This window comes from Mauremys reevesii, linkage group 2, assembly GCF_016161935.1.
Source record: "Mauremys reevesii isolate NIE-2019 linkage group 2, ASM1616193v1, whole genome shotgun sequence".
NCBI lineage: Eukaryota > Metazoa > Chordata > Testudines > Geoemydidae > Mauremys > Mauremys reevesii.
Genome location: NC_052624.1, coordinates 1441096 through 1469084, shown reverse-complemented (window position 1 = coordinate 1469084; position 27989 = coordinate 1441096). Strand labels below are relative to the sequence as shown.

General features: G+C 54.8%; 1 protein-coding gene across 3 annotated transcripts; it reads right to left on the bottom strand.

The window, feature by feature from the left end:
• Positions 1–415: 415 nt before the first annotated feature.
• On the bottom strand, positions 416–27950 carry LOC120398519. 3 transcript variants are annotated; one of them, XM_039526024.1, is made up of 7 exons: positions 27673–27950; positions 22975–23087; positions 22564–22677; positions 17106–17225; positions 15812–15895; positions 15271–15378; positions 416–1288 (listed from the first exon to the last, which is right to left on the bottom strand). In XM_039526024.1, exons 2-7 carry the CDS (start codon positions 23051–23053, stop codon positions 1068–1070), a joined length of 726 nt encoding a protein of 241 aa, XP_039381958.1. In that variant the 5' UTR covers positions 23054–23087; positions 27673–27950; the 3' UTR covers positions 416–1067. The 3 variants fall into 3 exon arrangements, with proteins under 3 accessions (XP_039381958.1, XP_039381956.1, XP_039381957.1); XM_039526022.1 differs by lacking the exon at positions 416–1288 and adding an exon at positions 6653–9538; XM_039526023.1 differs by lacking the exons at positions 416–1288; positions 27673–27950 and adding an exon at positions 6653–9538 and having other exon boundaries at positions 22975–23270.
• Positions 27951–27989: the final 39 nt, after the last annotated feature.

The window sequence follows — 27989 nt, the reverse complement described above, 5'->3', positions numbered from 1 at the left end:
CAAATATGCGGAGCAGAAAGGTTGGTTTGGAATGAAAGCTGAGATGACTCTGTGAGCACCTCAAGGGTAACAGTCAGTGTCAAACCAACTTCACATCCTTTTCTGCCCGGACCACAAGGCTGGCGGGAGGTGACAGAGCTCGGCTTTAATACGGTTTGTGACGCTGTCTCCCATGACCTCATCAGCGCCCTAGAGAAAGAGGCGGCAGGAGCCTACGGGTGCATGACTGGTTGGAGACCCGCTCCCAGAGAGTAGGTACCAGTGGTTCACAGTCAGGCTGGAATCGCAGAGCGAGTGGGGTCCCACAGGGATCTGCCCTGGGTCCAGTTCTAGTCAATACGGTTATAAATGATTTGGCTACTGACAGAGAGAACACTGATAAAGTTTGCCGATGATACCAAACTGGGAGGGGTTGCAGGTGCTTTGGAGGATGGAATTGGAATTCAAAAGGACCTGGACACTCTGGAGAAATGGTTTGAAGTAAACAGGATGAAATTCGATAAGGACAAATGCGAAGTGCCCCCCTTAGGAAGGCACAGTCAGTTGCACACACACAATGGGCAGTGACTGCCGAGGAAGCGGGGCTGCGAGAAGAGATCTGGGGGTGCTAGTGGATCTCCGACTAAAAAGGAGTCAATAATACAAAACGGGTGCAAAAAAACCCAACATTGTGGGATGTGGCAGAGTTTGGATTTTTTCATACTATTTTGGATGAATGTGTGTGCCTCAGTTTCCCCCATGGGCTGCATGGTTAACAGTGGGGGGGGGTTACTCTTTGTGGAGACCCAGGAGTGGCTGATGCCTGGCTGTCTGGGACCTGGAGAGGACAATGGCCACTCCATCTGCCTAGCCCTTTGGTACCTAGCAAGTAACGACCATGGATGGCCCATCCTCTGCAGGAGGCCAGCCAGTAGTGACCAACGGGAGGACAAAGGATGGAGGGGGGGGGCAGCTGAGTTGTTACGTGTGGGCTGCTGGAAGCAGGATTCCCTCTTCTGGACTGGAGGTCAGAGAGGGCCCTGGGCTCAGGACTGGCCCGGATGGACTATGCTGTAACTGTGTGTGAACTAAGAATGTCCTACGTTGTGTTCCCGACATCTAATAAACCCTCCTGTTTTACAGCGCTGGCTGAGCGTCACTCCACTCTGTGGAAGTTGGGGGGGTGCATTATTCCCCGGGGTGTGTAAGTCCTTCCCAGGTTTCCAGTCCAGGGGGATTCGCTGCCGGGGGCTCAGGGTGTGACGCAGGGGTGCTGAAGGCACCAAAGGTTGGTCCCGGAAAACATGAGCTACAAGAGAAGATAGAAAAAATTGGGTCTGTTTAGTCTGGAGAAGAGAAGCCTGAGAGGGGACATGAGAACAGTTTTCAAGTACATAAAAGGTTGTTACAAGGAGGAGGGAGGTAAATTGTTCTCGTTAATCTCTGAGGACAGGTCAAGAAGCAATGGGCTTAAATTGCAGCAAGGGAGGTTTAGGTTGGACAGTAGGAAAAACTCCCTACCTGTCGGGGTGGTTAAGCCCTGGAATACAGGCAGTCCTCGGACTTACGACACAATCGGTTCCTGAAAACTGCATCATAAGTCAAAACGTCATAACTCAGAACCACAATCCACTCCATTGCGGGACCGAGCATCGGCAGGTTGAAACTGTTGTCGTAAGTCGAATCAGGATGTCAGTTCAGAAACGTGGTAAGTGCTGTTCGTTGTAAGTCGAACATCATAACATCAAGGACTGCCTGTAAACTGCCCAGGGAGGTTGTGGGGAGTCTGTCACTGGAGGTTTTTAAGAGCAGGTTGGACAAACACCTCTCAGGGCTGGGGCAGGAAATACTTAATCCTGCCTCAGCACGGGCTGGACTGGATGACCTGTCAAGGACCCCTCCAGTCCTGCAGCTCAATGATCCTGTGCTTACCATGTATTCACATGACTCCAGGAGCTGGGGCTTTATGTAAAACAACAGACATTGCACAATTTGTGGTGAGTGGTGGCAGCGCTGCTGCAGCAATCAGAGAACGACCCCGTTGTGGGAAATGTGCACTCACCAGCACTGTCTAAAGCAGCATCCCCAAGCAAGGCTTCCTGAGGCGTGCGCCACTCCACCAACCCCCCTGCGGCGGAGACAGGACAGAGGTCTCCTTCCAAGGGGCCTGCCGGGCAGTTCCGGCTCTTGCTCCCCGAGGCCCAGGGGTGTGTGCAGAGTCTGCTGGGGCAGGACGATACCCTCCAGCCGGCCTGCGTGGCCGTGAGGGACGGGAAGCAGGACGTCAGCCCGTTTCATCGCCGTTCTCCTGGCTGCGGGGGCTGAAGCCGAGGGCTGGTTTGCGAAGTTGTTGGCAGAGCTCTGAGCTGCCCAAGCCTGGGAGCAGGGCTGAAGCCGGCGCATAAGCCCTTAAGTAGATACTGTGATACCCTGGGCGGGCTCCATCCCCCAGCCCTGTGTATGGGAGACCCAGCCCCGAGGGTGCCAGGAGCAGGGCACCCCTCCCCTAGCCACGCAGCCTAGGAGAATGAACCTGCAGGGAGGTGCTGGCCCCCGGGCAAAGCCAGCCTGGCAGCTGCTGCAGCAACTGGGAACCCTGGGGTCCCCAGCTGCTCTCTGCGGGTTTGGCAGGCCCCTCTCTCCTGTGGTGACAGCCTGTTTGCTCCAAGCCGCCTCCCCCCTTTGCCTGCCTCTGAATGGGACCCACCGGTGGAAGTCACAGCAGCCATCTCGGCTCTCCGCTGGCCTGGGGCAGGGCTGTGATAACACTCAGGAACGAGTGTGTGGGCAGTGGACTCTGGGTACCGGCTCGCTCCAGCCCTGCTCTCGGGCTGTCCGTTCTCCTGTCCGAGGGGCTTTTCCAGCTGCGATTCCGGGGGTCTGCAGTCGTAGCCCTGGTGCGGGGCCTGCTGGCTTGCGGCAGCTCTCGGATCCGGTAGGCGGCGAGGACAGTGCGTAGTTATCAGGACGTCACACACTCCCAGGCAGCACCAGGAAAGGTTCTCCCTGTCCCGGACTGTCGGGGAGCGCCGGGGGGCACGGACCCCCAGCTCGCCCTGACGCCACTCAGCCCTGCTGGCACAAGGAGGGCAGGAGTGCTACAGGCAAGCTCCATGTCCTACCTCTCCTCTCAGCTGGGCCACGAGGCCACTAGACAGCCAGCGCTGGGGGCCAAGCAGGGCCAGTCGCCGGCTCTCGTGCTTGGGGCAGTCGCTAAGCTTCCTTAGTAGCATGACTGTGCCTGGTGCTAGGGTCAGCCTGTGACCCGAAACCCTCTTAGTCCAGCTGACAAGGGGGTACCGGGGACTTACAGAGAGCTCCGGCGGCTGGTGTGACCGTTCTGGGTCACTGAAGAATGTCACGCGAGGTCTGACACAAAAGCCAGAATCACACTGGTCCTCAGCATCCCTGTGACGTGTCTACACGTGCACTGCATGGGAGTTACGGGTCTCGGTCAGCCGACTGCGCGCTTCAGCCGGCGAGGTCCCAGTGATCTCCAAACGGCGCCACGCCTTAGTCGGTTCCTCTGGGCAGGAGGGGAGGATCCCGCGTCTCCCTGTTGGGGTGTAAGTTCTGCCCATTCACATACACAGTCAAATGTTACTGAGGAGACCGGAGGTCAGTGGGAATGGAGCACACAGGAAACACCCGGCCCAGGGGTTGTCCTGGCTGTGGGTAAAGCCAATGAGCTGGAGGGGTCAGTCTCGAAGGCAGAGGAGACACACTGGGGTGCTGCTCCCCGGACGTCAATGGACAGCGCATTTGGAAGCAGGGTCTCAGCCAGCCTGGCTTGAAAACACGGCAGAGGATTTGGGGTGGGATGAACTCCTTCAGGGCGTGTGTAATCTGTTATGTTCAGTCTCTAGAATCATAGAATCTCAGGGTTGGAAGGGACCTCAGGAGGTATCTAGTCCAACCCCCTGCTCAAAGCAGGACCAAACCCAACTAAATCATCCCAGCCAGGGCTTTGTCAAGCCTGACCTTAAAAACCTCTAAGGAAGGAGATTCCACCACCTCCCTAGGGAACCCATTCCAGTGCTTCACCACCCTCCTAGGGAAATAGTGTTTCCTAATATCTAACCTAGACCTCCCCCTCTGCAACTTGAGACCATTACTCCTTGTTCTGTCATCTTCTACCACTGAGAACAGTCTATATCCATCCTCTTTGGAACCCCCTTTCAGGTAGTTGAAAGCAGCTATCAAATCCCACCTCAGTCTGCTCTTCTGCAGACTAAACAATCCCAGTTCCCTCAGCCTCTCCTCATAAGTCATGTGCTCCAGCCCCCTAATCATTTTTGTTGCCCTCCGCTGGACTCTCTCCAATTTATCCACACCCTTCTTGTACTGTGGGGCCCAAAACTGGACACAGTTCTCCAAATGAGGCCTCACCAGTGCTGAGTAGAGGGGAATGATCACATCCCTCGATCTGCTGGCAATGCCCCTACTTATACAACCCAAAATGCCATTAGCCTTCTTGGCAACAAGGGCACACTGTTGACTCATATTCAGCTTTTCGTCCACCGTAACCCCTAGGTCCTTTTCTGCAGAACTGCTGCCCAGCCATTCGGTCCCTAGTCTGTAACAGTGCATGGGATTCTTCCGTCCTAAGTGCAGGACTCTGCACTTGTCCTTGTTGAACCTCATCATATTTCTTTTGGCCCAATCCTCTAATTTGTCTAGGTCCCTCTGTATCCTATCCCTACCCTCCAGCGTATCAACCACTCCTCCCAGTTTAGTGTCATCTGCAAACTTGCTAAGGGTGCAGTCCACACCATCCTCCAGATCGTTAATGAAGATATTGAACAAAACCGGCCCCAGCACCGACCCTTGGGGCACTCCACTTGATACCGGCTGCCAACTAGACATGGAACCATTGATCACTACCCGTTGAGCCCGACCATCTAGCCAGTTTTCTATCCACCTTACCGTCCATTCATCCAGCCCAGACTTCTTTAACTTGCTGGCAAGAATACTGTGGGAGACTGTATCAAAAGCTTTGCTAAAATCCAGAAATAGTACATCCACTGCTTTCCCCTCATCCACAGACCCAGTTATCTCCTCATAGAAGGCAATTAGGTTAGTCAGGCATGACTTGCCCTTGGTGAATCCATGCTGACTGTTCCTGATCACTTTCCCCTCCTTTAAGTGGTTCAGGATTGATTCCTTGAGGACCTGCTCCATGATTTTTCCAGGGACTGAGGTGAGACTGACTGGCCTGTAGTTCCCTGGATCTTCCTTCTTCCGTGTTATGGTTTGTTTTACCCATAACCATTTGTTTCCAGGGTCCTTACTTACCAGCCCCTGAATCTCTGATGATAAACGTGCCCTTGTTTTCGCTAGTAAAGTATCGAAGGGTTGTGTGCTCAGCTGGGGTGTCCTGGTCCTTTGGGAACAGCCAGCCTGGTCCGTCTGAGGGGGGCCAGTGGCTGGACACCGCAGGGATGCTCCAAGGACTTGGGTTGGTGTGGGCTTGGCGCTACCGATAGAGAGAGGGGCCTGGTGGGCAGTGATTGTGCTGTCAGAGGCTGGTGGGTTCAGGGAGCTGATCCACAGCAGGACCAGACGAGGCTCCTTCATGCTAAGGGCAGCTGGTGGTGAGGTGCCTCCCAACCTTGGGTGCCCCTGGGGAGCATCACACTGCATTGCTGGGGACACGGGTTCCAGTCCCCCAACTGCCAGAAGTGACCTAGTGCCATTTCTCCATTACCCTGTGGGAATGATGGTTGCTGCCTCCTAAGGCAGGGGGATGAGCATCTGGTCACTGATTGGTTGTGAATTGCACAGAATTATTAACGCCAGCCAATAGGAGAGGAGCTTTGAACTCCGTCTCCAGGCTCCCAGCCCACTGCACCTTCCCCTAGGTTTGAAGGAATTTTGAACAAGGTGTGAGGCCCTTGCTCTCGTGTGCCCTGCACACCCAATGCTGGCCCTGGCGAGGCTCACCATTAATTACAGGGACAGCACCCATTGCAAGAAGCAGGGAGAAACCCACGGTAGGAAGGGCGGCGTGAGGGGGAAACTGACTTTAATCTGCCTTCACTCCTGTCAAAATGGAGGTGACCCGGGGGTGAGGGGCAGCCGTTGCTGTCAGGGTGAATTGATTTAAATCAGAGCAATTTAAATCATCAGTTTTAATCATTTAGGGGGAGGGGTAGCTCAGTGGTTTGAGCATTGACCTGCTAAACCCACGGTTGTGAGCAGGAGCGGCGCCAGGGTTTCTGGTGCCCTAGGCAGAATTCAGGGGGCGGCATTTTGTGCGCTCCCCACGGGGCGCGCAGGAGCTTCCGGCTCTGCTCCCATCGCGCTGCCGAAGAAGGACCCTCCGCCAAAATGCCGCAGGCGACAGTGGCAGTCACTGAGCTGCTCAATTGCCTGCCGCTGTTTTCCGCGGCACGTCAGCAGAAGGTCCTTCTTTGGCGGCGTGACGGGAGCAGAACCGGAAGCTCCCGTGCGCCCCGTGGAGAGTGCACAAAATGCGGCCCCCCCCCCCCCCCCGAATCCTGGCACCCGCCTAGGGTCGCTTAATGGAAGCACCGGCCCTGGTTGTGAGTTCAATCCTTGAGGGGGCCATTTAGGGATTGGCCCTGCTTCGAGCAGGGGGTTGGACTAGATACCTCCTGAGGTCCCTTCCAACGCTAATAATCTATGAAATCAGCAGCTAGTAAACCTTGATTTCACCCCTCAGCTTAAACCACCAATGTAGACCTCTTGCATTGTCCTTTTTTAGTCCTTTCCCTAAAGAAAGGTTGAGTCTCACTGGTTGGGAAGGTGCTGATTTCCAACCAAATGTGGCCTTGACACGAAATTTGTGCTGCTTTTTGCTACCCCCGGGATACACTATGTCTGCACACATTGATTGAAGCAGTTATTATAAAGCTTGATTTACATTTATTCAGATTCTTGCATTTTACATTTTTATTAGAAACTGGTGAATACAACATTTCTAATTTACTAGATTAATTTATTTTCAATTTCTGTCAAGCTCTCCTTGATTAAATCAGGGATTTGGAGCAATCCAATTTTTTAATTTCTCCGCTCCAGCTCCACTCCGGCACCAATAGTGACTGCTCCAGCTCCGCTCCGACTCGCTCCATGCTCTGACTCAAATGAATTTTTAACTAAATAAAAAAGTTCATACTGTAATTTTGAAAAAAAAAACATTTTTATTCAGACTTTGAAAACAATTTAAATGTCATCAACAATGATATAAACTAGAATCATTCATAATTCATTCTGTAAAAAATTATTGCAGCAATCAATTCGTCTTTCATAGTCTGCCGCAAATCATTTAAAATTAACTTTAAAGCTGAAAACAGTCGCTCTACACTAGCTTGAGTTGTTGGCATGCTCGAAGCAGTTCTACAGGCAGCCTGAATGCGGTGTGGGTAGCTGTGAATGGCCTCAAAAACAGACTTAACTTTTAGCCTACCAATAGACTCCATCGCCTCACAATCATCCCGAAAGTTTCTCTCGAATAATGCTTCATTACAATTATGAATCACAGAAACTCGCCGGCGTCTTTCTTGTTCATCCAATTCCTTTTCAAAGTCGTCATCTTCTGAAGAATTGATGCTTGAATTATCGCCATTTCCCCATGATGGTTGAAGACGTCTCAGGGATGGATGCTCGAACAAGTTCGGAGTGGAGACAGAAGTTTGAGAACAGCCTGCTATTTCTGAAGGATGTGAGCTTTCTGAAACCGCAAATTTGATTGTTGATGACTCCTTTTGTTGTGTTTTGTTTTCTTCAACCTCTTTTGCCGAGTTCAAATGTAACAATAGATTTTGTTTTTCGAGTCGTCGAGCAATATCAAGGAGCCCTTCCTTTGCCTTTGGTATTTCCCTTGAGGTAAGAAGAATACGATACCGTGGGTCAACATAAACCCCAGCAAGGAAATGAATATTGTCAAAAAGCTTCTCTTCATGTTTCTGCATGGAGGATAGAATTCCTTCCGCAATTTGTCCACCATTTTCTTGCAAGAATTTTGACAGTTTTCGCCATTCCTTCATTAAAACTCCTGGAGTTACATTGACAGCTTGAAGATTCACGGTTGTTTGGTTTGGCTTTGCCAAGAGGTCTCGCAGGTTCTTCACTTCGTCCCATTCAGCTTTTGTTAACTTGAGTTCTCTTGTTCCAGCAGCAGCCACTTGTTCACAGTAAGATTGAAAAACAAGAAGCTGATCAATCATCGCAAATGTTGAACCCCAGCAAGTCTCAGTATCCAATGACTGAGTTATCCCATGTAGATCAAGCAGAACACTTTGGATACTTGGGGTTCGTAGTTTGAGAACGACTTGTCGAATTTTTGCCAGAAATTTCTTTGCATGTTCTTTGTTCAGTCCATCCCAGATTGCCAACTGAAGAGTGTGAATACCACACCTCATCAGCTGGACTTTTGAGTCATCCTCCTGAAGCCATGTTGGAAGTATGAGACTAGGGTCATTAGCCCATTGCGCAGCAGCATCCATGTTGAGTTCAATTTCATCCATTCCTTTAGTTCCTTCATCAGGCAAAATAGCTTCAGTTCTGTCCACATCCCTGTTCTCAGAGGTAGAAATGGTTTCATTGTCCTCGCTGACATTTTTGACAGCACACGTCATGTTTGCTGCATTGTCAACGCAGATGCTCAGCACTTGCATTTCACTGATTCCAAATTTTTCTAAAATAGCTTTTACTTGACCTTTCACGTACGAAGAATTGTGATGCCCTTCAGTGTCGATTATGTCCAAGGTTTTTACCACAGCTTTATCTTTGCCTTCTTCGTAGTACTGAGCATTGATTGCAAGGAAATTTCTGTTTCCACGGGTTGCCGCATCCATTTTCAGGTAGCACAATTTTTGCTCCAAAGCTTTCTTGAGCTCTTTGCGGCCAGACTCAGCTGTGCTGACAACTAAATGACGAACCGCATCGTGCCCCATCGAAACGCCAAGCTGCCGACCCATTTCACCTGCAATTTTTTGGAATCCTTTGTTCTTTAGCCCGAAGGTAGTGAGCGGTGTTGAACTCAAACAAACCATTTCCATCAGCCCTTCCTGGAAAGTATTGGCATCCATGGTGACTGTAACCTTTGAGGACTTCAAATATGAGGCAAGTTTTGTTGGCTCAATTTTGGGTTTCTTTTCGGATGAAACGCCGCAAAAAATCTTTTCTCCAGGAGTTTTCAAAGAGCCAGATGAACGTCGTTTAGCCGCGTCAGCTTTCTGTTTTGCCTCATCTTCCTGATCCTTTTTTGTAACCAGAGCCGCATAGTTTTCAGGATGGTTACGTTTTACATGCCGCCAAAGGTTGAAACTTTTCACGGCACTTGCTTCACTTGTCTTGAAGCTACATGTTTTGAGCTCTCCATTCACTTCCTTTTCCACCTTGCATGTTGCCGATTTCTTCTTGGCTTTTCCCAAAAGCCCAAATTTGGGCTTTTCAAATTCAAAAGTAAAGACGTCGTTGAGATCCTTTTCCGTAAATCGGCTATCAATCATGGGGGGCAGACTTGATTTTTTTGTTGAAGCCTTGGCCAAATCTTCTTGTGCTGCTACCGCATCCAAATGTTTCTTGTTATGATCTTCGAAAAGCAATGCACAAAAGCATTACATTGTTTTATAATGTACCTGCTTGTGATATCTTAACCACTTAAGGTACTTCCAATTTATTTTGGATTTTCTGGACAAAAATGATCGCATTTTCTTTTTACACAATTATTATTAAAGTATATTTTAATATGTTAACATGTTTCTTGCAGTTTTAATGAAGAATTTTTAATATACATTATATAAATTTTTATTTATAAATTGCAAGTTAGCTTTTCTTATAAAATTTTGCGGTAAAAGTATTTGAAATATTTTCCAAGTTTTTAATTAATATCTCAAAACCGGGATAGCTCAGTGGTTTGAGTTAAACCCAGGGTTGTGAGTTCAATCCTTGAGGGGGCCACTTAGGGATCTGGGGCAAAAAATCAGTACTCGGTCCTGCTAGTGAAGGCAGGGGGCTGGAGGAGATAGGTATATCTCCAATTATTTTTTTAAATAGATATAGCAATGAAATTTGGTATGTGCCATAGCATTAGTACATGGTCTGGCTGTTCTACAACATTAATTGTTGGGAAGTAACGAGGCTACACGATACAAGGTTGAAAATAAACTAATGGGAAAGTGGATTCAAATTGCAAGCACAGTCCTTTTAGTAAAGAGCAAATTTTCAGAAATATGTTTTTCCTTCATCAGGCTGGAAACATTTATACAAGATAGAGCAAATAACAGGTTCTATCTTGTATAAATGTTTCCAGCCTGATGAAGGAAAAACATATTTCTGAAAATTTGCTCTTTACTAAAAGGACTGTGCTTGCAATTTGAATCCACTTTCCCATTAGTTTATTTCCTATGTTCTATCATACAACATCATTCAAATAAAATTATCTAAACTGCAGGCGTCGTGAACTGGGGGGACTGGGCCAATTTTATTTAGTATTTTTTAAATCTTTGACTATTTAACAGATATGACCCTGGAATATGATTTAATGCTAAAACATGCATTAAAATGGTACTCAATTTATTTTGTATAATTAACCATTTCCAAGAAAACTGTTTAAAAATTTTAATCTGTTAGATGCTTAGAATGATACAATTTTACTTATTACTTATTTTTCAACTTTGGAACCATACATTTTAAACATAATAATAAATAACCAAAAATTATTAACTTACATAATATTACCGCTCGTAGCCAACGGTAAAAATGACCAACCACCAGTTCGGGATGCCTACGGTTTAAATAATTTTGGATAATGTAATATGGTAGCACATACTAACGCTAAGACATGGACATAATTTCATTACTTTATATTAAAGCGTTTGAGATATAGGAAGAATTTTAGGACACATGTTCACAGAAACGTTTTTTCTTAAGATGACCTAAGAATTCACCCCCAAAGCTGTGTTGGACATTTTCCAATCACTCTGGATATATCACAAAAATCACTCCTAATTTATGCAAAAATGTTTACTGTATATTTCTATGCCTGCTGCACGTGACTTTTTCAGTAAATTTAGAATTACAAACAACGCTATCAAAAGACCATTGAACAGATGACATATAAAATAAGTCCGCCAGAGTGATACGGGGGCATGTACTGGTAACGGGAGCCCGTGTGAGAAATGAGCTTAAGTGGTTAATATCGCAGCGAACAGCAGAGGCTAATAGAGGGAGTTTGCCTGGGATCTGTCCGAGAGGAGGTCCGCTAAGTGCTGCACTGGGGGGCCGTGTTGGTGAGTATCTGAGTGTCTGTTGCAGGGGACAGTTTGTCAGTTTGACCGTGTGCTTGACCGTTTGTTTGAACAGTGTGAATTGGGAGTGCTTTGTTCTAGTGGGCCTTGAGTGGGCCTGACTTATAAAAAGGCAGGATCCCCTGGGAGAATAACCTGAGGGGCAAAAAGAACAGGAGTCCTTGTGGTACCTTAGAGACTAACACATTTATTTGAGCACAAGCTTTCGAGGGCTACAGCCCACTTCTTCGGATGCATGGAGTGAAAAATACAGTAGGAAGATATATAGATATATATACACAGAGAGCATGAAACAACGGGTGTTACCATACACACTGTAAGAGTGTGTATAGAGTGATCAGTTCAGGTGAGCTGTTATTAGCAGGAGAGAAAAAGAACTGTTTGTCGTTGTAATGAAAATGGGGCAAAGGAGTCCAGGAGAGCTGGCTGTATTTTAAAGATCCTTATTGAGGTTGCAGGAACAAACCATCCCGATGTGTAGGAAGAAAAGTAAATATGGCAGGCGACCAACTTGGCTTAACACTGAAATCCTTGCTCGTCTTAAACGCAAAAAAGAAGCTTACAAGAAGTGGAAGGTTGGACAAATGACCAGGGAGGAGTATAAAAGTATTGCTCAGGCAGGCAGGAGTGAAATCAGGAAGGCCAAATCACACTTGGAGTTGCAGCTAGCAAGAGATGTTAAGAGTAACAAGAAGGGTTTCTACAGGTATGTTAACAAGAAGAAGAAAGTCAAGGAAAGTGTGGGCCTACTGAATGGGGGAGGAAACCTAGTGACAGAGGATGTGGAAGAAGCTAATGTACTCAATGCTTTTTTTGCCTCTGTCTTCATGAACAAGGTCAGCTCCCAGACTGCTGCACTGGGCAGCACAGCTTGGGGAGAAGGTGACCAGCCCTCTGTGGAGAAACAAGTGGTTTGGGACTATTTAGAAAAGCTGGATGAGCACAAGTCCATGGGCCTAGATGCACTGCATCCGAGGGTGCTAAAGGAGTTGGCGGATGTGATTGCAGAGCCATTGGCCATTATCTTTGAAAAATCATGGAGATCGGGGGAGGTGCCGGAGGCCTGGAAAAAGGCTATTGTAGTGCCCATCTTTAAAAAAGGGAAGGAGGAGCCTCCAGGGAACTACAGGCCAGTCAGCCTCACCTCAGTCCCTGGAAAAATCATGGAGCAGGTCCTCAAGGAATCAAACAGTGTGCCCTTGTTGCCAAGATGGCTAACGGCACATTGGGCTGTATAAGTAGGGGCATTGCCAGCAGATCGAGGGACGTGATCATTCCCCTCTATTCGACATTGGTGAGGCCTCATCTGGAGAACTGTGTCCAGTTTTGGGCCCCACACTACAAGAAGGATGTGGGAAAAATTGGAAAAAAGAATCCAGCTGAGAGCAACAAAAATGATGAGGGGTCTGGAGCACATGACTTATGAGGAGAGGCTGAGGGAACTGGGATTGTTTAGCCTGCGGAAGAGAAGAATGAGGGGGGATTTGATAGCTGCTTTCAACTACCTGAAAGGGGGTTCCAAAGAGGATGGATCTAGACTGTTCTCAGTGGTGGCAGATGACAGAACAAGGAGTAATGGTCTCAAGTTGCAGTGGGGGAGGTCTAGGTTGGATATTAGGAAAAACTATTTCCCTAGGAGGGTGGTGAAGCACTGGAATGGGTTCCCTAGGGAGGGGGTGGAATCTCCTTCCTTAGAGGTTTTTAAGGTCAGGCTTGACAAAGCCCTGGCTGGGATGATTTAGTTGGGGTTGGTCCTGCTTTGAGCAGGGGGTTGGATTAGATACCTCCTGAGGTTCCTTCCAACCCTGATATTCTCTGATTCTATGATATCTCCTGTGATATCTTAATATATCAATAAACAAAAACATTTTTTTTGCAATATACCGGTTTGTGATATCTTAAATGTTGCATCTCACATCACACTTTTCCGTAATCGCAGCACTCAGCGCGTCTTGTTGATCAACCCTTACAAAAGAAGTATCAGCACATACTAATCTAACTGATCTACGTGTGTATGTACTCACCTAACCTTGGCACAAGGGTGGGAGCAGCCTGCCTGCACTGTTGCCGGATGTCTGATAATTATCTGGTTCTTTAATTGTAATTTTGGATCTGTACATTAAATCTTGATTTTGGCCGAAGTGAGAATAACTGTGATACTTTACGTAAAGTGGTAAGTAGATGTTAATATCAATTGTTATAGAATCAAACTTTTTGGCATCTTTAGGACTTCCTTGCTAAATATCATTCATTTAGGATTGAACAAAAAAAAAACTGGAGCAGTCAAGATTTTCTGTGCTCCGGCTCCGCTCCAGCTCTGGGCAAAAACCTGGAGCTCCACTGCTCCGTGCTCCAGCTCCGTGTTCCGCTCCAAAGCCCTGGTTACAGTGATGGGGGAGAGGTCGGGGGGGCCGCGCAACGCCCACAGGGGAGAAGTCCCCTGTCAACATCATAAAACCAGCTCACCGAGCGGCAGTAGCGGGGGAGCATCTCCACCCACCATGGCACTATGCAAACTAGCACTTATGCTGGTGACACTTATATCGCTCGGGGGGTGTTTATTCTTTTCACACTCCTGAGCGACAGACGTTTTGCTGACGAACGTGCCAGTGCAGACGTGGCCTCACTTCAGGCCCCCTTCCCTGCTGCACAGTCCAACACCTCACCGAAGCCAGAGGCAGCTAGAAAGACTTAAAGCATCAATAAGACATGAGAGAATCATCAGAGATCCAGGTGTTGCTATTTTCATATTTCCAGGCTCCTTTCTAGGCCCAAGATGCCAGGGCACCATGGGAGCAGGCTCGGCCCTTTGCTGGCTTATGTGAAACAGACGCTCTCGCTCCCCTGAGGCTGCCTGGCAGCAAGGGTTGGACTGGATCATGCTGTGAGGAGCTGGTGAAGCAACAGCATAATTCGCGCTCCACCGTTATCGACCAAACGGCACCCAGCTCTCCCCTCGGTTTGCACCCTGCTCGTGGGACTCGCTGGCTTACCGGAGACGTGCTTGGGAAGGAGGCCGGGGAGCTGGCGGAGGGCAGCCCTGTCACAGTCTGACCCGGGAACCCCGCTGGAGGCCAGGCCATCGCACTCGCACAAGGCAGTGGAGGAATTTCTCTTGGCTTCTCGTGGGGTCACAGCCAGGGCCGGCTGCCCCCACCCCGCTGGGTCAGTGTCGCGGCCGAAGAGGCGCACGCAGCCAGGGCCGGCTGCCCCCACCCCGCTGGGTCAGCGTCACGGCCGAAGAGGTGCACACAGGCACAGCCCCTCAGGTAATTTTCACAAGGTCTCTCTTGACACGAGTCAGACAGCACTCAGCAGGCACAGACCCGTCCCGGGCCCGGGTGCAGCCCTCCCAGCTGCAGACGGCCAGTGGGGAGCAGGGGCGGTTCCAGACCCCAGCACGCCAAGCACATGCTTGGGGCGGCAAGCTGCGGGGGGCGCTCTGCCGGTCGCCGGGAGGGTGGCAGGCAGGCAGCCTTCGGCGGCATGCCTGCAGAGGGTCCTCTGGTCCCGCAGCTCCGGTGGACCTCCTGCAGACGTGCCTGCGGAGGGTCCGCTGGTCCCGCGGCTTCGGTGAGCCATGGGACCAGCGGACCCTCCGCAGGCCTGCCTGCAGGAGGTCCACCGGAGCCGCGGGACCGGTGACCGGCAGAGTGCCCCCTGCGGCATGCTGCCATGCTTGGGCGGCAAATGTCTAGAGCCGCCCCTGGTGGGGAGACCTGCCTCCTGCCTTGAGGGGGCAGTTCAGGCCTCCTGACAGCACTGCAGTGGGCAATCTCTTAACGCGAGCGCCCCCAGGTAACCGGGGCTTAGCCTCCGGCCCCCCTGCAGTGGGACGGTCTCTCGCTCGCGAGGGCAGGGAGATTTGCGGTTCTGCACCCAGTGGCTATGCAGGGTCCATGTGCCAGGAGCCGGCACAACGCCGCGAGCCTGGCTCACCAATTTCATACAGGGCCCCCCTGAGTTTCCAGCTCTTCCCGTCCCCGGAGCTGCTCCGGGGATCCGCACGGCTCACCTGGGCTGGGGTAGCCGGGAATTCTGCCTTCGCTCAGGCCCTGGGGGTAGCCAATGGCCGACTCATCGTCTGGCTCCACTTTCACGATGATCTCTGGGTTTGCGTCACCTGTTCACAGGAAAGGAAAAGCCTGAGCCGCTGTTTCCTGGGGTCACTCGGGCAGGGGCGGGAGAACCTGCGAAATAGCTTTAAATTGGCGTTTGACTGCCCCTGGGAACGCTGGCTGGGGTGTGTCTGTCAGTGTGCGGCAGACACAGCAAGAGACCTCAGAGCTCCTGTCCCTGCCTGTGGATATACCCCAGGGCCCCCCATCCTGTCCTCCTCCCCCTTACTGCAGTCTGCCCCAAATCCCCCCGGCCGCAGGGTGCCCCAGCTTCTGGCGACTCCTGTGGGCGAACCAGGACGCCAGACGCTGGAGCTGGGTGTGCCAGGAGCTGGCTACAGCAGGGGGCCACCTTGAGGAATCTACAGGCGGGTCCCCGAGTTCTTCCCCTGACACCTGCCCCCAGCGACCGTCCCGGTGGATCCCAGCACCACTCACAGAAGGGGTCGTCGGGACCGTCTCCTCCACCGTAATGCTGGGCACACTCGCCGTAGGCGTCGTCCTCGGGCTCTGCTTTGATACCTGCGGAAAGCCAAGCACGTTGCACGGTCCCTGCGCCCACGGCACGGCTGCGAGGGAGAGACTGGCTCCGGGGCAGCGTTCGACTCCCGCTGAGCTGCTCTCCCGCGGTCAGCGGCGTTCGTTTCTAGGAGCTCTTCCCCGCAGCGCGTTCACCCCTCGGGCACGCCAGGAGGGCTTATCCCCGGTTACCGTCAGGGAGCTGAAGCACCAAGGGACCTGTCCCCAGCCAGACCCCAGACCCCCCGGCCACCCAGCCTGCCCCAGTTACACTCGGGGACGTGCAGGGCACTGGGGGAACCGCAGCCCCTGTTCATCGTGTCACTTCCTGGCAGGGACTCAGCCAGTTTCAGGGCACCAAGGGACCTGCTGCCTCCCAACATCCTTGCAGAACTCGTAGGTTTGCTGCTGCACTGGGGGAGCCAGCCTCAGTCCTGAGGCCCGGCCAGCGTGCTCGCGCCATGGGGACGCACGGAGACTCCTCTGCGTCCTCCCAGCGCGAGGGCAGAGACGCCCGGCCAGCGCGCTCGCGCCATGGGGACGCACGGAGACTCCTCTGCGTCCTCCCAGCGCGAGGGCAGAGACGCCCGGCCAGCGCGCTCGCGCCATGGGGACGCACGGAGGCTCCTCTGCGTCCTCCCAGCGCGAGGGCAGAGACGCCCGGCCAGCGCGCTCGCGCCATGGGGACGCACGGAGGCTCCTCTGCGTCCTCCCAGCGCGAGGGCAGAGACGCCTGCTGGCACCTATTCGGGCTGCCCCATTGCTGCCAGACAAGGAGCTGGACTGGCTCCAGCGAGAGCCGCCCCCAGCACTGGGCAGAGGGGCAGACCAACCCCATTGCCCAGCCAGCTCAGCGGGGGCCGCCCTGGGGCAGGGCAGGGCCAGTGGGACGGGGCTCGCTGTGCTCCCGGGCAGAGCTGGGTCACCCGCCCCGCGAGGGAGGATGTGCTTGTGGTTCTAAGCCTTCTCTGCAGCCATTGCCCAACTCCTAACCGCCTGAGCCCCTCCCCGCCCCCAGCCCTCCCCCCACGCCCCCAGCCAGCCGCCTCGGCTCTTCCCGGACCTGGACGGGGAGCGCTGCAGGGCAGGGCCTGGGCTTGCCTGGCTGGGAGGTGTCTGCACCTCCTTTTCCAGGGGGGCGTAGGGGGGCCGGGCACTGCCAACCCTGCCCAGCGTTTAGCCAGGCTGGGCCTGGGGGGTTCGCACCACTCACCAGTGCTGGGGTAGCCAGGGAGGTCTCGGTCCCCCAGGCCCTGGGGATACCCCACATACGACTCGTCATCTGGCTCCACTTTCACCACAATCTCATGCTTCACGTCAGGCCAGCCTGCGCCTGGGAGGGGGGCGAGAAGGGGAGAAGGAATCACGTCCCGGGTCCCCGTGGGACAGTCCTGGGCTGGACTAACCCTGGGAGCCTCTGGGCTGAACGGCCCCCGGCTGGGGAACCTGGCTGGGACTTTGGGATTCCTGCGTGGGGAACAGTTTGTGCCCGTCCTTTCCCGGCCCAGGGCAGACAAATAACGCTCCTTTCTCCAGAGAGCACCGGGGCCCTTTGGGGCAGGAGAGCCAGACCCGCCATGTGAGCGTCCCTGTGCCGGGGGCTCAGCCCCACTCCCTGGGGAGGGGCCCCCGCCCCACGGCCGCGCTCCTCACGGAGGGGTCACTGTGACGAACTGGGAATGTTCTTAATGTTGGCTCTGAATACGGTGTTGGTGCCTCAGTGTCCCCTCTGCAGTTGTTAATATCCAGGTGGTGGGATCAGGGGGTGTGATTGCTACAGAGCAAAGGCCCAGTGCACCTGAATGCCTGACACTGTCTCCTGGCAACTGATGGCCTGGGCCCCCCCTCTGCAAAGGTGCCAACTGAAGGTGTTGGAGACAAAGAGGTCAGGTGATCTCCTGGCCCGGGAAAGGGGCTGAGCAGAGAGGAGGGGCTGGAGGGGGTGTCAGTCTGGAGCTGGCTGGGGACGAGGAGTGAGGGCAGACGTGGGGGTCTGGCTCACTGCCCCCCAGAATGGACCCGGCCGAGGGGTCCCGTTCTCTGTACCTACAAGCTCTGTGTTAGACTCTGTTCCTGTCATCGAATAAACCTCTGTGTCCCCGGCTGGCTGAGAGTCACGTCTGACTGCGCAGTGTGGGTGCAGGACCCGGTGGCTTCCCCAGGACCCCGCCTGGGCGACTCGCTGTGGGAAGCGCACGGAGGGGCAGAGGATGCTGAATGCTCCAAGGAGAGACCCAGGAGGTGAAACCGTGTGAGCTTCTTGCCCTGCAGACAGTCTGCTCCAAGGGAGAGGAGGCTCCCCAGAGTCCTGCCTGGCTTGGTGGGGAGCAGTTCCAGAGCATCGCCCGGGGACTCTGTGAGAACTGGTGGCAGAGGTGGGATGTATTGCACCCCGTGAATGGCGCTGCTTGCAGTAAGTGACTGGGGAGCAGTAAAATGAAGGGTGGATAATGAGGGCCAGGCATGCTGAAGGCTCAGAGAGGGATGGTTTCAGGGGGCGGTTAACCTCTGGGAGTGTGTGACCAGCGAGAAGGACTGTTGGAGTAACAGGGTCCTCCTGAGGGCTGCAGGGAGCAGTCTTGGGGCAGAGGCGCTGGCCATTTGACCCTGGGAGAGAGAAGGATTTTTGCAGTAGCAGGGTTCCCCTGGGGATTGCAGGAGCAGACCCAGGGGCGGAGGAGTCTGCAGCTCGACCCTGGCAAAGAGGTGGTGACCACGAGAAGGGCTGGCACACTAGGGGTTCTTCCTGGAAACCACGGGGGAGCCAAGAGCACCCAGGCCTGTGAGTCCAGAGCCGCTTGGGAGTGGTGCAGTGATGGCCTGTCACCATCTCCTTGAGAAGGACATTGTGATCCTGGACACACAGAGAGGGTGACGCATGGGGAAGTTCACCCAGGCCCAGTTAATCGTGCAGCTGGAGGAGGAGGACCGCTCTGAGGAGCAGATTCCTGACCCAGATGGGGTACAAGAGGATCTGGGAGCAGCTGGAGCAGCAGCCAGGCATCCCCGAGAGTCTGGTCCCCAACCAGACGAGGGTCTTCACGCTCGGGTTCCCCATCAGGGGATCGGAGACGGATGGGATGGGAGCAGAGTCCGAGAGAGCGAGAGGCCATGAGAGAGAGCAAGAGCCCGAGGAAAAGCTGCAGGAGAAGCAGCAGCAGCCTGGACGGGCGATGGTGGAGCAGAGAGACATAGGGGGCTGCCTGGGGTCAGTGGGGAGACACGCCTGGGGTGGCGAGACCCTGGGACAGAGAGAACTGGGGTGGTGCAGCCACAGATGCTGAGGGGCTGTAGGACCTGGATGAAGGTCCCCAGGGTGAAGCCCCTCACCCTGCCTATGGCCCGGATCCCTGTGCAGACCCAGGAGGGGTCAGGCGGGCTGGTCGTTGGGGTTCTCCAGGATATCGGCTGGGAGGCCCTGTTGGGGGGTGACTGTGGGCTTGGCTACACTGGAGAGTTGCAGTGCTGGTGGTGGCTTTACAGCGCTGCAACTCACTCCCCGTCCACACTGGCAAGGCACATACAGCGCTGCATCTCCCTGGCTACAGCACTGGCTGTACTCCTGCTCTGCCTGGGGAATAACCACTGCAGCGCTGGGGTGCCAGTGTAAACAGGGAGTAATCTGACTACGCTGTAACTGACCTCCAGAACCTTCCCAGAATGCTTTTAACTAAATGACTCTCTGTTTTGTTGTGAACTTGGGGCTCCCGGAGCTGCTTATCTAAAAAACAAACACAGCTCCTGTTTGCTGTGAATGCGGCAGGCAGGGGGATGAATGTCCACAGCTAGTGTTTGCTTGAGGAGAGAAACAGCACGGCGGGGGCGGGGAGGGGGAGAAAGGGAGGCTGTCGGAGCAGCTGCTTCTCTGGTCTGCAGGCTGTTTGCATTTAAGAGTGAATGAGAGAGGGGTGGGGGAAGGGATCAGAATTTGCAAGGCAGCTGACCCTGTCGGCTCCAAAAATCCACTCTCTCTCTCTCCCCCCCCCCGCTCCCTGTCACACTCCACCCCACCCCGTTGCAGCCACTTGAATGCTGGGATAGCTGCCCATAATGCACCGCTCCCAACACCGCTGCAAATGTGGCCACCCTGCAGCGCTGGTAGCTGTCAGTGTGGCCACACTCCAGCGCTTTCCCTACACAGCTGTACGAAGACACTGTAACTCCCAGCGCTGCACAGCTGCAAGTGTAGCCAAGCCCTCAGTCTCTCTGGGACAGGATCCAGGCCCTGCTCCTGTAACGGCTGAGGGTTTGATTTCAAATCCAGGGAACCAATTGGCTGGGATGGAAATGGTCAGTGAAAATGCGAATGGCCTGGCTGGCAGGGGGAGGGGCTGCTGGGCTCAGGATACCTGCCTGCCTGTAACCAGCCCCCTGGGGCTGAGCGGGAGGGAGAGATGCTCCCCGCCCCCCTGCACACCGGAGAGGGGCTCACGCTGGCTCTGAGGCTGTGACCAGAGCAGAGAGCTCGCTGCCTGCCCCCACGGGGACAGCCAGGGCAGCGCTGAGCACGGGGGGAGCTGAGACCCCAGCTGAGTGGGGGGACACCCAGGCAGGGCAGGTCGGCTGCCAAGCAGGTCTGCCTGGTCCAGACGTGCTGCTGGGAAGTGATTACACAGAAGGGAGGGGGCTACCAGGGACAGGGCTCAGGGGGGCTGTGACCCCAGGCCCAGCCAGCGAGGGGGAGCAGGTCCCACTCCCTGCCCCAGCAGCTGAATCCCAGACCGAGCTGCAGAAGGATCCCTCCTTGGAGAAGCTGAGGGAACTTGCTGGCCCCAGCGCTGCAAACCCCCTTGGGGAAGGCTGCAGGGACAGAGTCCTGTGGGAGAAGGGATTCCTGTACCGGGAATGGGCTCCCCAAGGGAAAGTGGAACTGGGGGGAATCGGGAGGCAGCTGGTGGTGCCCCAGGAATCCACAGGGTTCTTCCCTCTCAAGCTGCTGGATGGGAGGAGAGTGAGGGGACCCCTGGACCTGGAAGGGGAGGATTGGGAGGAGAAGGGGGCAGACCCCCTGGGGGATCTCTTCCCTGAGGTGGGAGCCAATCTCCCTCTCAGGTGTTCCCCGTTCAGAGTCACTGGGAAAGCAGCCCAGATCCTGGAGAGAGGTCAAGGACCTGCTGGCTTTAGATGGGATCCAGCCGTTCAACAGCCCATGGGCCTCACCCATGGGGCTGGTCCCCAAGGGAGACAGGATGATCTGGTTCTGTGGGGACCATCGAAAGCTTGAAGCCATCGCGGTGTCCGATGCCGACCCCATGCCTAGGCCTGGGGAGAGTCTAGACAAGCTGAGGGGGATGGAGAACCTGGCCCTGGCAGACACTGATGACATGGGCATCTCTAGCCAGACCTGGGAGGAACAGGTGTCCCAGGGGAAGAGGGGGCTGGGCTGCCCCAAGGAGGCGGGACTGACGGTAACAGCTGGACAGTGCACGGTGGGGATGGCAGAGGTGTTGTATCTGGGCCACAAGGTGGGGAGCGGCTGCCCAAGCCCCGAGCTGGCCACGGCCAAGATGGGGGCTCTTAACCAAGGGAGCCCGAATCGCAGCCCAGGGCGCTGGGAAAAGACCCCGTCCCAGTTTGAACCCCAGGGGTATTGGGTGGCAAAAGGGTTCGGGCCGCGTAAACCTTCCCCCATGCGGCCTGCGAGTGCCATCGAGCACCCCCGGCCTAAGGGAGGGCGTGAGACTGGACTGTCCTGGGGTAACTCACCCCAAGGAATGGGAGAGATGCTGGGGCATCCCTGGGAATGTTGGTGGGTTCGAACTGCCCCAGGTCACTGGCTGAAGTGACCTCGCTCAGTTCGGTCTCGAAGGGGGGAGAGATGTGACGAACTGGGAATGTTCTTAATGTTTGCTCTGAATCCTGTGTTGGTGCCTCAGTTTCCCCTATGCAGTTCTTAAGTATCTAGGTGGTGGGATCAGGGGGTGTGGTTGCTGCACAGCAAGGGGCCAGTGCACCGAAATGCCTGACACTCTGTCTCCTAGCAACTGATGGCCTGGACCCCTCCTCTGCAAAGGTGCCAACTGAAGGTGTTGGAGAACAAAGAGGTCAGGTGACCTCCTGGCCCAGGGAAGGAGCTGAGCAGAGGAGGGGCTGGAGAGTGAGTCAGTCTGGAGCTGGCTGGGGATGAGGAGTGAAGGGCAGACGTGGGGGTCTGGCTCACTGCCCCCCAGAATGGACCTGGCTGAGGGGTCCGGTTCTCTGTACCTACAAGCTCTGTTTTAGACCCTGTTCCTGTCATCGAATAAACCTCTGTGTTACGGGCTGGCTGAGAGTCACGTCTGACTGCGAAGTGGGGGTGCATCGCCCGGTGACTCCGTGACAGTCCCGCCTTGCTCTGGGAAGCAGGGGCCCGGCTGCACACGAGCACAGGGACTGCACTGCTGCTCGACGAGCCCCTACGTCTGCTCAGCTCGTCTAGCTCCCAGTCAGTCCCAGCTTCCCGTCTGTGGCAAAGGCTCCAGCGCTGGTAGCGGCCCTGCAGCTCCAAGCACACCTGGCTTTGATCAACTTCTGGTGCAGCTCGGGCGGTCTGGGGCCCTTCCATGGTCAGAAACAGCTGGCAGGACGCAGCCAGCCCGACTGTAGCAGTTTATACGGGTTCCCCCAAGATCCTGGCTCTTCCTGGCCTCCCTTTGCCTGATCAACCCCAGGTGGAATTTCGCAGCACTCACCTGTGCCGGGGGCATGGAGAATTCCTCTCTCCCTCTGCGCTGGGGGCCCCCCCAGGCCTGGCTCCTCTTCCTGCTCCGTTTTAATAACCACCTGGGGTCTGGGGTCAGCAGAACCTGCAAGGACAGAGAGTCACAGTCTGGGTCCCGGGGCACCGGCACTGGCAGAGCAGGTTCAGAGGTGACACCGCCGAGCTCTCGAAGCCCCTCTGTCCCGAGGGAGCCGTTCAAGCCACGGGGGCTGGAAGCTGAAGTTAGAAACGTTCCAGCTGGACAGAAGATGCACCGTGTGAGCGCTGCGGGGCGGGGGAAGGGCCGTTCGGGCAGGGTGGGCTCTCCGTGGCGTGGAGTCGGTAAAGCGAGAGCGGCCGGTTTCCTGCTGAGCAGCCCGGGGGGGCTCAATGCACCACTCACCTGTGCCGCAGGCGTCAGGCGTTCCCCTCGCTCGCCTCTCCCTGCGCTCGCCCACACGGAGCCTGTCCCCTCGCTCCATCTGAGCTGGGCTTTCCGCGTCGAGCCACCGGCGCCTGCCCGAGGGAAAGACGAGTCACGCTCTGGGCCTGCCGGGTCAGCCAGGGCGTGGCAGGAATGATCCAGACCCCAATTCCCAGGCAGCACCTGCCTTTAACCAGAGACACGGTTCCTCCAGGGGGCAGGGGCTCAGGCCAGGCGGTGAGGACGAGGGGCAAGTCTGCAGTGTGAGGATTTGAACTCCCCACGCACTGGGGTCCCAGTAACCCAGGGCCGTGTGCTCCCCGTGTCTGCCCCTGCCCATGCCCACAACTGTGCTGTGCTCATCCCTCTCCAGTTCCTTCCTTCCCCCGCCCCCTTGCCCGGCACCACGCGACCTCCCTCTTCCATCCCCCGCCCCCTTCCCCGGCACCACGCAACCTCCCTCTTCCGTCCCCCGCCCCCTTCCCCGCGCGACCTCCCTCTTCAAATCCCAGCACCCCCCGGGACTGGCCACTGACGGGGGTCAGGCAGAGCCAGTTATCCCAGCCGTGGGCAGGGATTTGCAGGGGCTGTAGACCCCCCCACCTCCGAGGCAGGAACCAGCCTCTAGCTAATGGGGGCAGAGGGAACTGCCCCAGGGCAGGTGATCCCATCGCTGTCCCCTCAGAGTTCTTGCCCCTCCCTTTGGAACGACTGGCCACAGTCAGACCCAGCACCCCAGGGCCCCTGGCCTGACCCAGTGCGACAGTCCCTCCCCCTCCCCGAACGCTCGGCACGCAGCCCTCGCCGAGCTCCTGGGGCGCCGGGCAGCCCCCGCGGGAATTCAGCACGAGAGCAAGGAGACGAACCGGAAACACCCGAGCTCTGTTAGTGGTGAATTTCCCCGGCTCCTGCCACGCCCTCGGGAGCCACTCCTCCCCGCGTCAGCCCTCCAGAGCAGACTGGCTCCTCGGGGCCTGGGATGCTGCCTTCCCACCCGCCGGCAGAGACCGAGCCGCTCGGCCCCACGGCACACTCACACTCTGCTGGGCCCTCCCCACACTGGCATCTCAAAGGCCCCTCTGTGTCACTTCTCGCGGGTTCTCCAACCCCTCCCCGGTGAGCAGCAGCGAATGTAGCCCACGCCGCGTTCACCCTCCTCCCACGTCACTCACAAAGCCGTTCAATAAATCCAGGCGCCCCGTCCATCTCACAGGCACCCCCGGCAGAGCACCTTACTGCCTCCCTTCTCCTTCGCTCACGGTCCCGCCGCCGGCCTAAGCCAGAACTCTGGCCAACTGGCTGCCACCGTGTCCTGGTCTGGGCCAGAGTCACCCCTGGGCTCTGCTTCGCGCCAGCCAGCGACGCAAAGCAGAAGGAACATGAGAGGAACACGGGTGTCAGGCAGAGCAGCCCGGAGAACAGGGGCTAGAGCTCAGAGACCGACACACCCGCCAGGCTGCCCCGGAGCTGTGAGATCCGTGCTCCCTTCCTGACTCGTGGCAATAACTCTTACTGGGAGAGCCCAGCAGGACAGGGGGTGGGATTTCTAGAGCTCGATTCCTGGCTAGCAATGGAGACGTCAGAAACCCATCGGATACGACAGCACCTAGACAGACGAGCCCCAAAGCGCGTGAGCTCTTCTCCCGTCTCCTCGGACGGCTGGTCTCCCTAGAACAGCCTCACGATTTTCAATATCACATATTTGAACCCAGGGAAGAAATGACGTGGAAAAGGGGTTTTAATTTTGATTTTCCTTGGACCATTTCTACACCCAGTAAAGTCTCTTCATGGGGTGTCCTCCTGGAATATCACCAGCTGCCTCAGGAGTGGGGGGGGGCAGCTTTCTGCCTTTAACCCACTGCCCAACCCAAACAAGACGCAGCCACTTCCCAGAGACACAGAGCCAAGGGCGTGCGCACGTCCCAGTGCCGCTCACAGCCGGCTCAGCTTCCCTGCTTTTAGCACACAGGAGAACCGGAATAGCTGCCCAGTAAAAATACAGGACAGAGAAATCTAGCCCGGGGTGATGGCCCGAATTCTGTGCTGATCATCGCACACCCAGCAGGCTTGTTGGAATCAGGGGCTGGAGGTCAAGGCAGGATTTTGCCCTGCAGCTGGAGAGGAATGGAGCACCCTCGGTTATACCGTACGCTGGTTTGTTTTCTCGCAGGAGGCCGGTTGCTCTTGGTGGCCAACCTCACAGGTTGGCCAGGCCTTCTCCTCAATTCCAGGCTCACCCAACTCTCCCAGCAAAACCAAGGAATCATAGAATCTCAGGGTTGGCAGGGACCTCAGGAGGTATCTAGTCCAACCCCCTGCTCAAAGCAGGACCAACCCCAACTAAATCATCCCAGCCAGGGCTTTGTCAAGCCTGACCTTAAAAACCTCTAAGGAAGGAGATTCCACCCCCTCCCTAGGGAACCCATTCCAGTGCTTCACCACCCTCCTAGTGAAATAGTGTTTCTTAATATCCAACCTAAACCTCCCCCACTGCAACCTGAGACCATTGCTCCTTGTCCTGTCATCTGCCACCACTGAGAACAGTCTAGATCCATCCTCTTTGGAACCCCCTTTCAGGTAGTTGAAAGCAGCTATCAAATCCCACCTCATTTTTCTCTTCTGCAGACTAAACAATCCCAGTTCCCTCAGCCTCTCCTCATAAGTCATGTGCTCCAGCCCCCTAATCATTTTTGTTGCCCTCTGCTGGACTCTTTCCAATTTTTCCACATCCTTCTTGTAGTGTGGGGCCCAAAACTGGACACAGTACTCCCAGATGAGGCCTCACCAATGTCGAATAGAGGGGAATGATCACGTCCCTCGATCTGCTGGCAATGCCCCTACTTATACAGCCCAAAATGCCGTTAGCCTTCTTGGCAACAAGGGCACACTGTTGACTCATATCCAGCTTCTCGTCCACTGTAACCCCTAGGTCCTTTTCTGCAGAACTGCTGCTAGCCACTCGGTCCCTAGTCTGTAGCAGTGCATGGGATTCTTCCGTCCTAAGTGCAGAACTCTGCACTTGTCCTTGTTGAACCTCATCAGGTTTCTTTTGGTCTGGTTTCTCTAAGTCCCTCTGTATCCTATCCCTAACTTCCAGCGTATCTACCACTCCTCCCAGTTTAGTGTCATCTGCAAACTTGCTGAGGGTGCAGTCCACGCCACCCTCCAGATCATTAATGAAGATATTGAAGAAAACTGGCCTCAGGACCAACCCTTGGGGCACTCCACTTGATACCGGCTGCCAACTAGACATGGAGCCATTGATCACTACCCGCTGAGCCCGACGATCTAGCCAGCTTTCTATCCACCTTATAGTCCAATCATCCAGCCCATAATTCTTTAACTTGCTGGCAAGAATACTGTGGGAGACTGTATCAAAAGCTTTGCTAAAGTCAGGGAATAACACATCCACGGCTTTCCCCTCATCCACAGAGCCGGTTATCTCCTCATAGAAGGCAATTAGGTTAGTCAGGCATGACTTGCCCTTGGTGAATCCATGCTGGCTGTTCCTGATCACTTTCCTCTCCTCAAAGTGCTTCAGAATTGATTCCTTGAGGACCTGCTCCATGATTTTTTCCAGGGACTGAGGTGAGGCTGACTGGCCTGTAGTTCCCCGGATCCTCCTTCTTCCCTTTTTTAAAGATGGGCACTACAGTAGCCTTTTTCCAGTCATCCGGGACCTCCCCCGATCGCCATGAGTTTTCAAAGACAATGGCCAATGGCTCTGCCATCACATCCGCCAACTCCTTTAGCACCCTCGGATGCAGCGCATCCGGCCCCATGGACTTGTGCTCGTCCAGCTTTTCTAAATAGTCCCGAACCACTTCTTTCTCCACAGAGGGCTGGTCACCTCCTCCCCATGCTGTGCTGCCCAGTGCAGCTGTCTGGGAGCTGACCTTGTCTGTGAAGACAGAGGCAAAAAAAGCATTGAGTACATTAGCTTTTTCCACATCCTCTGTCACTAGGTTCCCTCCCTCATTCAGCAAGGGGCCCACACTTTCCTTGACTTTCTTCTTGTTGCTAACGCACCTGAAGAAACCCTTCTTGTTACTCTTAACATCTCTTGCTAGCTGCAACTCCAAGGGTGATTTGGCCTTCCTGATTTCACTCCTGCATGCCTGAGCAATACTTTTATACTCCTCCCTGGTTATTTGTCCAACCTTCCACTTCTTGTAAGCTTCTTTTTTGCATTTAAGATCAGCAAGGATTTCACTGTTAAGCCAAGCTGGTCGCCTGCCATATTTACCTTTCTTCCTACACATCGGGATGGTTTGTTCCTGCAACCTTAATAAGGATTCTTTAAAATACAGCCAGCTTCCCTCGACTCCTTTCCCGTCATGTTATTCTCCCAGGGGACCCGGCCCATCAGTTCCCTGAGGGAGTCAAATTCAATTGAAAATGCACAAAAACAGCATTTTATTTATTTCATTAAATAAAACTCCCTTAAACGTGCTGGATACACAAGAGATAACGATAAAAGGCGTTTGGCCTGTTCCCATAACCGCCTGGTTAAACACAGCCCGCGTTAGCTGGAGCTGGTCCCGTCTGTGCCCCCGCAGTGAGCACCCCAGAGCGGCTCCTCGCCCCGCGCGGTTCACAGGCTGCGGGAGGAAATCCCACGGTCCCGCGTTTTCAGCTCCCCGCCGGTTCCTGGCCGCGCCCAGGCACTGGACTCACTGTTCCTGCCGAGGCTCCTGCTGCCAGAGGCCGGGCCGAGCCTCCGCCCGGCTGGGGCCAGGGGCCTGGCCAGCGTCTCCGCGGCCCGGCCGGGTGTGCTGGGTCCCCGCAGCCGGCACCAGCTGCCCGGCTCGGGGCGTTGCGAAGGATCCCGCAGGCTCCGGGCCTGGCCACGGGTTTCAGGCTGACTTGTAGCCGGGGCTGAGCACCGCTCACAGCGCCGCGGGTCCGGCCGCAATCGCCTCCCGCAGCCCGGTGCAGGCAGCGCGGCCGGGGCGCTGCGCGGGGCCGGGCTGCGCGGCCCCCTGGGACGCGGG

Coding starts and splice junctions, on each gene's coding strand:
- LOC120398519 (XM_039526022.1), bottom strand. CDS start 23,053: ATGGAGCGAGGGGACAGGCTCCGTGTGGGCGAGCGCAGGGAGAGGCGA. Junction 15,896..17,105: donor CCCTGGCTACCCCAGCACTG/GTGAGTGGTGCG, acceptor GGCTTTCCGCAG/GTATCAAAGCAGAGCCCGAG. Junction 15,379..15,811: donor CGGTCCCGACGACCCCTTCT/GTGAGTGGTGCT, acceptor TCCTGTGAACAG/GTGACGCAAACCCAGAGATC.